The following is a 12,100-nucleotide window of genomic DNA, read 5'->3' as shown; positions in this document are numbered from 1 at the left end:
TGCATAGGGGCCCCGACTCTGCAAACCTGACCTTTAAAAATGGCTGCCCACAGTTCCGATTTTCTTTTTGGAGGGTGGGGGTGTGGGCTGGATTAGAAGTCAGGCCCACTGTCCCAGAATGAGTGAGGAGACTGCTGGGTAAGGAAGGGGGCTGGGCGGAAGACCTGCCTCTTTAATCTAGCACTTTGTTCAATTTAATTTTAAAAATTATTAAAACAAAAAACAGCCCTCCAGCCCTCACCCTTCACCTATCTCACGCATTCCCCATGTCCCATTCATGCCAACTTATGCCACCTCATGCCCCTGCCTATCCATAGCACCTTATTCTCCCTATGCAATCATGCCCTTCTATTCACCCCAATGGCCACTCATTTTTTTTGTATTCATTTATGGGATGTGGGCGTTGCTGACCAGGCCAGCATTTATTGCTCATCCCTAATTGCCCTTGAGAAGGGGGAGGTGAGCTTCCTACTTGAATCGCTGCAGTCCCAGTGATGTAGGTACATCCACAATGTTGTTAGCGGGGGAGTTCCAGGATTTTGACCCAGCGATCGTGAAGGAGCATTGGTAAGATTCTACAGTGCAGCTTGTAGATGGTACACACTTCTGCCACTGTTCGTCGGTGGTGGAGGGAGTGAACGTTTGTGGATGGGGTGCCAATCAAGTGGGCTGCTTTGTCCTGGATGGTGTCAAGCTTCTTGAGTGTTGTTGGAACTGCACTCATCCAGGCAAGTGGACAGTATTCCATCACACTCCTGACTTGTGCCTTGTAGATGACACAGATAGGCTTTGGGGAGTCAGGGGGTGGATTACTCACTGCAGGATTCCTAGCCTCTGACCTGCTCTTGTAGCCACAGTATTTATATGGCTGCTGCAGCTCAGTTTCTGGTCAATGGTAACCCTCAGGATGTTGATGGTGGGGGAGTCAGTGATGCTAATGGCATTGAATGTCAAGGGGCAATGGTTAGGCTCTCTCTTGTTGGAGATGGTCATTGCCTGGCACTTGTCTGGTGTGAATGTTACTTGCCATTTGTCAGCCCAAGCCTGGTTATTGTCCAGTCTTGCTGCATTTGGACGTGAACTGCTTCAGTATCTGAGAAGTCACAAATGATGCTGAGCATTGAGCAATCATCAGGGAATAGCCCCACTTTTGACCATATAATAGAAGGAAGGTAATTGATGAAGCACTGAAGATGGTTGGGCCTAGGACACTACCCTGAGGAATTACTGCAGTGATGTCCTGGAACTGAGATGATTTACCTCCAACAACAACAGCCATCTTCCTTTGCGCTAGGTATGACTCCAGCCAACGGAGAGCTCCCCCCCCCCATCCCCTTGACTTCAGTTTTGCTAGGGCTCCTTGATGCCACCCTCGGTCAAATGCTGCCTTTGTCAAGGGCAGTCACTCTCACCTTATCTCTGGAGTTCAGCTCTTTTGTCTGTTTGAACCAAGGCTGTAATAAGGTCAGGAGCTGAGTGCTCTGGCAGAACCCAGACTGAGTGTCAGTGAGCAGGTTATTGCTCAGCAAATGCTGCTTGGTAACACTGTTGATGACCCCTTGCATTACTTTACTGATGATTGAGAGTAGACTGATTGGGCCGTAATCAGGTGGGCTGAATTTGTTCTGTTTTTTGCGTATAGGACATACCTGAGCAATTTTCCACATGGCCAGGTAAATACCAATGTTGTAGCTGTACTGAAGCAGCTTGGCTAGGAACGTGGCAAGTTCTGGAGCACAAGTTTCAGTACTATTGCCGGAATTTTGTCAGAGCCCGTAGCCTTTGCAGTATCCAGTGGCTTCAGAGGTTTCTTGATATTACGTGGAGTGAATTGAATTGGCTGAAGACTGGAATCTGTAATATTGGGGACTTTAGGAAGAAGTCAAGATGGATCATCCACTCAGCACTGCTGGCTGAGGATTGTTGTGAATGCTTCAGCCTTATCTTTTACACTGGTATGCTGGGCTCCTCCATAATTGAGGATGGGGATATATGTGGAGTGATTGAGTTATTTAATTGTCCACTACCTATCATGACTGAATGTGGCAGGGCTGAAGAGCTTAGATCTGAACCATTGGTTGTGGAATCGCTTAGCTTTGTCTACCACTTGCTGCTTATGCTGTTTGGCATGCAAGTAGTCCCGTGTTGTAGCTTCACCAGGTTGAAACCTCATTTTAGATATTTCTGATGCTGCTCATGTCATGCCCATCTGCACTCTTCATTGAAGCAGGGTTGATCACCTGGGTTGGTGGTAATGGTAGATTGGGGGGGATATCCCAGGCCATGAGGTTACAGATTGTAGCCGGGTACAATTCTGCTGCTGCTGATGGCCCACAGTGCCTCATGGATGCCCAATCTTGAATGGCTAGATCTGTTTGAAATCTATCCCATTTAGCACAGTGGCAGTGCCACACAACACGATGGAGGGCTTCCTCAACATGGAAACGGGACTGCATCTCCACAAGGTCACTCCTACTAATACTGTCATGGACAGATGCATCTGCAGTAGGCATGTTGGTGAGGTTGAGGTCAAGTATGTTTTTCCCTCTTGCTGGTTCTCTCACCACCCTCTGCAGGCCCAGTCTAGCAGCTCTGTCCTTTAGGACTTGGCCAGCTTAGTGAGTAGTAGCTCCATGGACCAGAGGACAACCACCAAGGTCATCAAAGCCAACAGGACAGCAGAGTCAGCAGACTGTCTCAGATGCCACTCCGAGCGATGGGGCAGCACCAAGACGTAGCACCCATAAACTAAAGCATAAGGCACGTTAGGCACACCACAGGTTTCTCACTAGTACATTTGTGTTGGCCCGAGATCAGGTCCTTATGATTTCTTTTTGATTGTTAACACTATTGTTTTCTCTTTGTGAAAAGTTCTTCTGCTTCACAAACTAAATGCAGATATGTGACCATGGCTGAGGGTGCCTCATTTCTTCTGCATGTGTACAGTTGACAAAAGTGTAATGAGTGATTTGTTAGACATTCAGCTTTATTTACAAGGCCCTTAGTTAGTGCTGCTGACCTGGCAGATTTTGCACTTAGGCGTCGAGTATGGAGCCTACAGCCCAGGCTTGTCCTGGTGATCCATCTGAGGTGTGCTAGCTCAAGGTTCGTTGGATTAAAGCATCCCGGATGTCCCAGCCTCTCTGAAGTAGTCCCAGGTCAGCGTCTACCCCCTCAGCATTTCCCTGTGCCTGCTCATCCTCGGACTCACTGCTGGATTCATTGTGTGCAGCCGGAGCCACTGCATCAACGTCTTCATCATCCACTAGAGTGTGCCCCCTGAGCGGTCCAGGCACCGGAAGCGCATTTTGAGAAGACCGATGGATCTCTCCACCGCAGCCCTTGTGGGCTCCTATTGTACCGCTGCTCAACTTCTGTTCTTGGATGGCGGAGAGGCATCTTGAGCCACCTTCTGAGGGGATAGCCCTTGTCACCCAGCAGGGCTGGAGCACTGAAGAGACCCGGCACCTGGGAGTGTCTGGAATGTGTCTGACGCATTGTGGAAGTTGCCTGAGTACCTTGCACAGACTTGTAGAATCAGCATCCTGTGATCACACACTACCTGCACATTCATGGAGTGGAAGCCCTTCCTGTTGACGAAGGCACCGGGCTCACCTGCTGGTGCCTTGATGGCCACATGTGTGCAGCCTAATGCACCCTGGATGCGGGGGAAGGCAGCAATGGCCGCGAAGCCTCTGGCTCACTCTGTATGACTTGCCTGGTCCCAGCGGAAGCGGATGAAGGTCAATGCCCATCTGAACAGAGTGTCTGTAACCTTCTTGACACGTGTGGACAGCTGATTGGGAGACATCTTAAAGATCACCCACCGAGCCCTGGAAGGAGCCAGAGGCATAGAAGTTGAGGGTAACTGTGACCTTCAGAGTCCGCCCAGTGAAATATCGCAATGGCGCGCAGTGACATCAGGATGCTCGCCTGTCGTCAACGCACCTTATTTTACTCGCAGACATGCGGAGCCCGTCTCCCACACGTCAAACAGAAAATTCTGCCCTCTCTTTCAGTACCTGATTTGGCATTGAATACACCCACTGTAATTTTTCACTTTCTTCAGTCCTTGTGCTGTTCATTTTCCAATCCCTCAATCTGATTGCTTAAGGAGATACACAGTTGTTTTCGCTGATCACCCATATTTCTTAGAGTCCTTGCTGCGACATTATAAGTTCACACTTTTAATCCCACACAGTTAGGGTAGATCTCAGGCCCAATCATCTGACAGATATAGTTGACTCCCTTGAGAGATGGAGCCTCCTTCGGCACTGCACCTCAGGCATATTGAGGTACCTGTTTCACCACCTGTAAACCCTGGCAGCAGGATAGTAGCATCTTCTGCGGCCCCTTCCGCCTTGGACTTCCTCTTGGCCCTGCACCCCCTTGTGCCTGCGCCTGTCCTCCCAAAGGTGGCTCTCCTGGAGGCTGAATGTGCACCCCTGGCCTCCTTCCCCTTCTAGCCCTCCCTTCCTCCAGTGGACAGATCAGCTCCCATTCCCAGGCTAAGGGAAAGCTTCCTGAAACCTGCAAGCCCGGAAAAGATTCCTCACGGCAGGGTGCTGACCTGAAGGTTAAGAGTCCAGAAAAAGCAGCTGGGATGTGTTCTGAAGTACTGCAGATCACACAGACAAGTTTGAAAAACTTGCAACAATAAATACTTCACAGAGCAGATTCACAAACCCACTGAGCCCTCTTATCCTGCCCATGGATGGGGTTAATACAAATGTCTCCTACCCACCTGCCCGTTGCGCCTGTGCGCCAACCTGAAGATTGCATGGGCGCTGAAAAATCGGCGTCGATTGAACACTAAAGGGCCTTAAATGGCCCGTTAATTAATGGTGGGCGCGCGTCGGACTTCATTGTGTGCCTGCCCAGCAAAATATCACGATGGCACGAGGTGACGTCAGGATGCTCGCCCGACATCACTACGCGTCATTTTAGGTGCAGACTTGCGGGGCCCGTCTCCCACACGTCAAACAGAAAATTCTGCCCTCTCTTTCAGTACCTGATTTGGCATTGAATATACCCACTGTAATTTTTCACTTTCTTCAGTCCTTGTGCTGTTCATTTTCCAATCCCTCAATCTGATTACTTAAGGAGATACACAATTGTTTTCTCTGATCACCCAGGTTTCTTAGAATCCTTGCTGCGATATTATCAGTTCACAATTTGAGCAACTTTTTCTGCAGTAAATTCAAAAACCTGAATGTGTCAGGTGGACACTATCAATGGATACCATTAGATAGGGGATTAGGGGAGGTAGTGCTATTGTCACTGGACTCATCTTCCAGAAACCCAGGGTAATGCTCTGGGGACTGTGTTCAAATCCCAAGACAGCATATGGCAAAGTTTAAATTCAACAAAAAATCTGGAATTAAAAGTCTGGTGATGACCATGAAACCATAACAGCCCATCTGGTTCACTAGTGCCCTTTAGGGAAAGAAATCTGCTGTCCTTACCTGGTCTGGAGTAATCCAGTGGTTGACTCTTAAATGCCATCTAAACAAGAGAAATTAGGGCTGGGCAACAAATGCAGGCCTAGCCAGTGATGCCCACATCTAATGAAGGAATAATTTAAAAAAATGCTCCGCTACAGCAAAATCGGGCTCATTATATTCTAGATGTTTTATTAACATGAGTTTTTCCTCAGTGATCAGACATGGGGTCAATTTTCATTCCCCCCGCCTGGCATTAACAGACAGTAACTGCCTCAAAATGGAATTGGTAGTTTTATTGCCCCATTAACACCCGCAATGCTGCTGATTCCATTTTGAAAGAGGTCTACATCAGGGTGTCCAAAGCAGGCAATTGGTGTATTCAATATGGAAACCAGAGTCCTATTATGTATATATGTTTATGAGGTAAGAGTCAATGCAGTGAAGGCTTCAGCTAGTTCCGCGGTTAATTGGAGAATGGAACCAGAAAGGTAAATGTTAAATTACTCTTCCGGGCTTCAGAGGAACAGGACGGCACGTCCAGGGCCCACAAAAATGACCTGGCCTGCTGCTGCATCGAGGCTCCACCCTTCACAATGATGAAGCTCCGCCCCACCCCCATGACTCACCTTTCTGGCCACTTTGCTGAATCTGGTGAGCCGTGGAGACACATCTATTTGGACCCCTGCAGGTCATCTAATGAAGACAGAACCTCAAAACTACAGGGCCTCTTGGTTGCCCGATTGACTGGTTGGCCAGTGAGCTCTGCGGGTCAATCACCCAAAAATCAAAATAGATCCCTAGGAGGGGAAGTTCCATTCATTTGTTGTGTAAACAGAATTCACAAGCAGATCCCACAAAAATACTTAGAGAAATATTTTATTATACTTTTGATCCAAATTAAATAAACCTTGAGTTATTTGTGTGAGATAATAAGTTAGAAATTACTATAATTGATATTAATTGACAAATCAATAAAATATTCTTATGACATGCTTATAAATAAATGGATTAATGTCTCAGTTAAACTGGCAGAAAAAGGAATGCCACATCAGCTCATTGTGCATTTTTCCATTAATATCACTGGTGATGATCATTAGCCTACTGGCCTTGTCTTTTGATATCACCAAGTGTTGTTTCCTGTTTTGCTACAAAGGCTAATGGAGTCATGTGGAGCAAATGAGACTGTGTCTTGAAATAGCAAAAAGCAAACATTCAATACTAGGCTTCTTCTATCAGGGTAACAGATTTTAAATCTCATTCATTATTTGTTTTGGTATATCATTGAGATTAGTTGCATTTAAACAAACAAATGGTAATGCATATTTTCATTTTACATTGTACTGGCATCTGAAGGTAATTGTCATTATTCTGGTGCCTGCTGTCAGTCCTTGAAGATACTTGCTTGTTGTCACCTCGTAAGGAAAACCGCTTCTCACAAGTGACACCTCTTCAATCTTTAACATTCAGTTCAGTGGTGTAACAGGACAGACACTTTATCAATGTCAGTGAGTAGCAGGAAACTGTCAAAATTCTCTTCTATTAAACTTATTAGCCAAACAGATTTATTATTTTACTCCAGGAGGCTAGACTATTATATAAAAACATTAATCACACCTCACATACATTTCATGCTGCTCAACACAGCTATGAAGATAGAAAAAATTACTGACCTGTTCCACTCTGATATCATATTCTCCATGGACCTTTTTTCCACGGAACAATTTTGCCCTAAGAAAAAGGAAAATTATAAATTAATCACTAATTAGACATGGACTATCTTAAGTAATAATTAGACAGTACTGGTATCTTTTAAAAAAATGTTTTAACCATCTCTTCTTTTTTGCTTTAGAATGTCATGAAGATGTGCTGTACAGAATGAATTTGATATCTTATCAGCCGGTTTCACATACTAATTTTTTTTTTTATAAGGGACATTTCACTGGAACTCAAAGACTCTGACTTAAAATGGCTGCCAATTTGTGTAGCCACAGTCCATTTCATGGAGATATAGAGTCTATGGAGGCCCCAATGGACAATGACCTCCTTGGAGGTGTGCAAATCTTCCTTCCTGTCTCATCCAAATAGAAGAACCAACCATTCAGGGGTTAATTGCTGGAACATTAAAAATTAGTCACCTCGGCTATCATAATGGCAAAGAGTAGCTGTGTCAGGCATTAGCTGACTAATGTTCCTTTTAGAACATAAAACCAACATGGAGAGGGGTCATATGATACAACCTTTGGTGTGGATGCATGAATTTTGGATTTGGCAGAGATATTCTAGCTGCTGGAGAGACCAACTGTCTTTTGCGTCCCCTCTCTCTCTACAACAGTCCATCTGAGCTTTGAACCTCATTTTATTGAGCTGAAAGTGCATCTACATTCCTACAGCAGACAGATACTCTCTACTAAAAGCCATTGGATTTCTACAACAGTGTTTCCAGGAGAAAAGGGACATAAATACTAACCATGACATTAAGCTAACAGCTTTAGCTGAAGAACCAATGCCTCTGGATACAATCAATGAATCTTTATTGACTTTCCTTTTTCTAAAATCTTCACTTCAACTTGGCTAAGTTTAACCCTGATACTCTGTAAAGTTTTATTTTTTTCTGCATAATTGGGGTTTGAGCGTGTGCGCATATTGGTGAAAAGCCGTACATATATGTACATTTTTAGTATTTTTACCTGGGTGGGTTTTTGTACAATAAAACTAATCCTTTTTGTGGTTAACTCAAGGACACCTGTCTGGCTTAATTCTTACAGTGTGCACACAGTCAAGTACATACTGAATTGGCAATACAGCATCCTTTTAGAATTCAAGACCTCTGCTACAACCAAATGAGGATTTGGAAAAGAGAGGAGTCATTGCACCTCTCTTCACCTGGTCATAACAAGACAGAATTGTAAGTCAAGCCCAAGCAACATAAATAAGTTGGGGGAAGTGTGAGAATGGATGCCATTTTTTTAAATATTGTGTGGAATATTGGGTTATTCTATAAAGAAGGCTGAGGGTCTGTGTGTGTGTGTGACTTAATTAAGCTGGGTAAGAGATTGATAGGTGTCGAGTTGTCTGGGGTGTTGGAAACATATAAAGATTAGAGGTGCTAAGTTTGAAGTACAAGTAAATAGGTTAACATTTGCATTTTTAGATAAGTTGAGTGTTTGTTTGAATATCAAAGGGAAGTCAGAGGTATCAAGAAATATGTTTGCATCTTGCAGGAGTTCCATAGGTAAACAGTAGTGGGGAAATTATATTTTATTGACCTGAAAGCAAAGATAAGGTGGAAACATGAAAGATCTTATGTTTGGAAAGGTTTGAGTTTCAAAAGGGTGTGAGAACAATGGAACGGAGATGAAAGGGGGAAAAGGTACATTAGAGTTACTGTATATAGATGTTTGAACTGTTGCTGGAGTTCTTGGCTGGGAGAGGATGCAGTTTGAATCACCCATCCAGTCAAGCCAAAAAGGACTTGGGCTGCAGCAAGTAGTTTTATTCCGAAGTTGATTCCACCGCAGATTGATCGAGGGTGAAGGTCATGTTGGACCCTTTATGAAGCTACAGCAGTTTGCCTTGTGCAATATTACTGAATTGCATTGTAGACATCTATAAGGGAGTGTTGCTTGGAAGGTGTTTACTTGTGGGTTTGACCAAGTACAGAGTTTTGGGGGAATGTTTTGTAAAACTCACCTTAACTGTGTAATTGTAATCGTGTGTGCTTAAGTGTTCTTTTATTCTTGTTAATAAAACTATTACTTATAATTTTTAAAATCCCAAAACTGTTACTGGACCTCTTACTGCTGAGATTGGTCTTCTTCTTCTTGGTTTCAGAATAGAAAACAAAAAGTTATGGCCCATAATCTAAGTTTCCCTCTGGGATTTGGTTTGTGCACCAATTAACAGCGGCTATGGTCATAACAGAAGGGATCTGCTAAAAATCACGCACACCTGAAAATAAAAGTAGGAGATGAGGGTAAAGGTCAGACCAAGGTAAAGAATAATGGTTACATAAATGGCCAAGGAACACATACAATTATGGAACATAAATATAAAATGATTTAAAAATAACCTGAAGGAAACAATTACTGAGAATAGATTAAATTGTCTGCACAGAAATGTACACAGCATTCAAAACAAATTGAGGGAATTGGAGGCAATAATTTGTAGCGAGGAGCCAAATGTAGCAAAGATAACTGCAACATGCATGAATAAAGAACAACACTGGCAGTTAAGTATTGAAAGGTGTAATGTGAAGGGCAATGGGAGGGTGGGTATTGATTAAAGGTAATATAATGGCAGTAGAAAAAAATGAGACATAAAGAACATTAAGGTAGAAACAAAATCCATATGGATTGAGACAAAGGATGAAATGGGATTGATTACAGTAATAGGGGCAATCCACAGACGACGGAGAGTGGGAGGGAAGCTGATGAAGTTATATATATGTAAAGGAAAATTAATGAAATGAGTAAAATACAGAGGGCAGCATTTTCCCATCGGCAAGCGGGGGGGGCGGGGCCTGCTTGCCGCGTGTAAAATAACGCGCAGTGACGTCAGGCAGGTGTACCGACATCATTGCATGTCATTCAGATATTCAGTTTGGCAGGCACGCAGGCGACTCAGCTGCGCGCCCACCGAACTGTCAAAGGCCTGTTAAAAAGTAATTAAAGTAATTAACTGAGTTGCGCATCCAACCTTAAGGTTGGTGGGCAGGCGAAGAGCCCAGGCGGCCTTCGCATTTTTAATGAACCTCATCCACGGGTAGGATGAGGTTTCATGAAGGGTTTATCGTTTAAATAAAAAATTTTGAAATAAATAATGGACATGTCCCAGCTCATGTGAAAGTTTCACATGAGGAGGCATGTCCTTAAATTTTTTTTCCCACCTTTATTCAAATCTCCATAACTTAAACAAATCTCCCTGAGGCACCTCTGTGCCTCAAGGAGATCTCAGCGAAAGAGTGCTCACCGCTTCCAGGCGCGCGTCACGATGGGTGTGCATAAACTGGCAGCGTGGACCCGATTGGGGGGCGCCGATCGGGCCCATGCCTGCCCCCGCCTGCCCCCGCACAGCCCCTGCGACGGGGGGAAATTTCTGGCCATAGAATGATAGTGATAGAAGATTTTGCCCAAATAAACTGGCAAGAAGAGGTAGAAAAAGGGACAACGGAACGGAATTTTCACAGGCTCCTTTCTTAAGTAGAATGTAGTTACCGCAAAAAGACAGAAATCATCACTGGATCTCGTTATGGGAAATTAATAGGGGTAGATAAGGAAAGTAAGCATATGGTAGCATCTAGGCAACAACGTTCATAACAGAATGTTTAAAATAATGATCAAAAAGATATAAGGCAAAGACCAAACTAATAGATTGAAAATAAAATCGGGGGGTGGGGGGGTGGTGTTTGTGGTGGGGGCAGGATGAGAATATAACCAGGCATGGTAAATTGGAAAAAAAATGGCAAAGCTATAGAGCAGCATTGGGAAGTATTTGAAATGATAATCAATAGAGTTCAGGAAAATTTTGAAAAAAACAGGAACAAATTAACTAATAATGAACAACCATGGACGAATGAAGAGATAAAGGCACAATCATAACTAAAGAAAAAAGTGTCACCAAATAAATAGATGATAAAGAAGAGCCTGAGAAAGAGGAATACCAAGTGGTTAGGAAAGAAGTGCAAGCAAAAAGGAACTATGTAATTAAATTATCAAGGAAACATGAAAAGAAATAGTAAGCTATTTCTACTGACACATAAACAAAATAAAATCAGGATGGGTTAATCCTCTGCTTTTTCCTTTGTTGTGTGTGGCCTGTTTATTGCACTGCACAATACATTCTGAATTGCTTCGTGACTGCATAACCGCACAATTTAAAGGGAACATTAAGGATAGGGCCACTAAAGTATATACATGGCAAACTCACAGGCAATGGCAGAAATATTGAAGACAGTAAGAGGGGAGATAATTAATAAAATAATTAAACTTAGGGAAGACAAAATCCTTGGCCCAGATGGACACATACTTATAACAACTCAACAGAAAAGGGAATAGTGCCAGGGGACTGATGGATAGCTAAGTTATTCCTGTATGTATAAAAGGGACGTAGAACAAATCTAGAGAACTATAAGCCAGTTAGCGAAATGTCAGATGTAGGAAAATAATGGGATATTTACTCAAAGCTGTAATAGAAAAACATCTAGAAACCAAAACTATAAAAAGTAATCAGCACAGATGTCAAAAAGGAAGGTGAAGCCTGACAAACCTTAATGAATACTTTGAAGAAGTATCAAAAAGAGGGTAATGCAATAAATATAATACTGCATATTTTATTTTTCAAAAGACCTTTCATAACATAGCAGGCTCATGATTCAGGTCAGAGTATGTGCAGTCAGGGGACAGGTCGTAGGATGGATAGCAAGCTGGCTACAAAACAGAAAACTGAAAGTAAAGATTAAGGGTGAGCACTGAGATTGGCAAAAGTGGGAAGTTGTATTTCATAGGGATTGGTGCTGGGACCACTTTTGTTCATAATTTACATTAACAATTTAGCTTAAAAATTGAAAGTACAATTTCAAAATTTGTGTACAACACCAAATTGGCAGTTGTAGTTAATATATAGGAAGAAGGCAACAAAATACAGGAAGGTGTTAATAC

General features: G+C 43.4%; 1 protein-coding gene across 2 annotated transcripts in view; it reads right to left on the bottom strand.

Annotated features, from left to right (window-relative positions):
* syn2b (synapsin IIb) overlaps positions 1 to 12,100 on the bottom strand; it is a 430,743-nt gene that overhangs the window by 191,323 nt on the left and 227,320 nt on the right. For both annotated transcript variants that reach the window (XM_041190880.1, XM_041190881.1), the window contains exon 2: positions 7,115 to 7,172. In XM_041190880.1, coding sequence (XP_041046814.1) covers positions 7,115 to 7,172 — 58 coding nt within the window. The remainder of the gene's footprint in view (positions 1 to 7,114; positions 7,173 to 12,100) is intronic.

The sequence above is a fragment of the Carcharodon carcharias genome, chromosome 7 (assembly GCF_017639515.1).
Source record: "Carcharodon carcharias isolate sCarCar2 chromosome 7, sCarCar2.pri, whole genome shotgun sequence".
Classification (NCBI taxonomy): Eukaryota; Metazoa; Chordata; class Chondrichthyes; order Lamniformes; family Lamnidae; genus Carcharodon; species Carcharodon carcharias.
The sequence above is the reverse complement of the archived record's forward strand: the minus strand, read 5'-3'. Positions and strand labels throughout refer to the sequence as shown.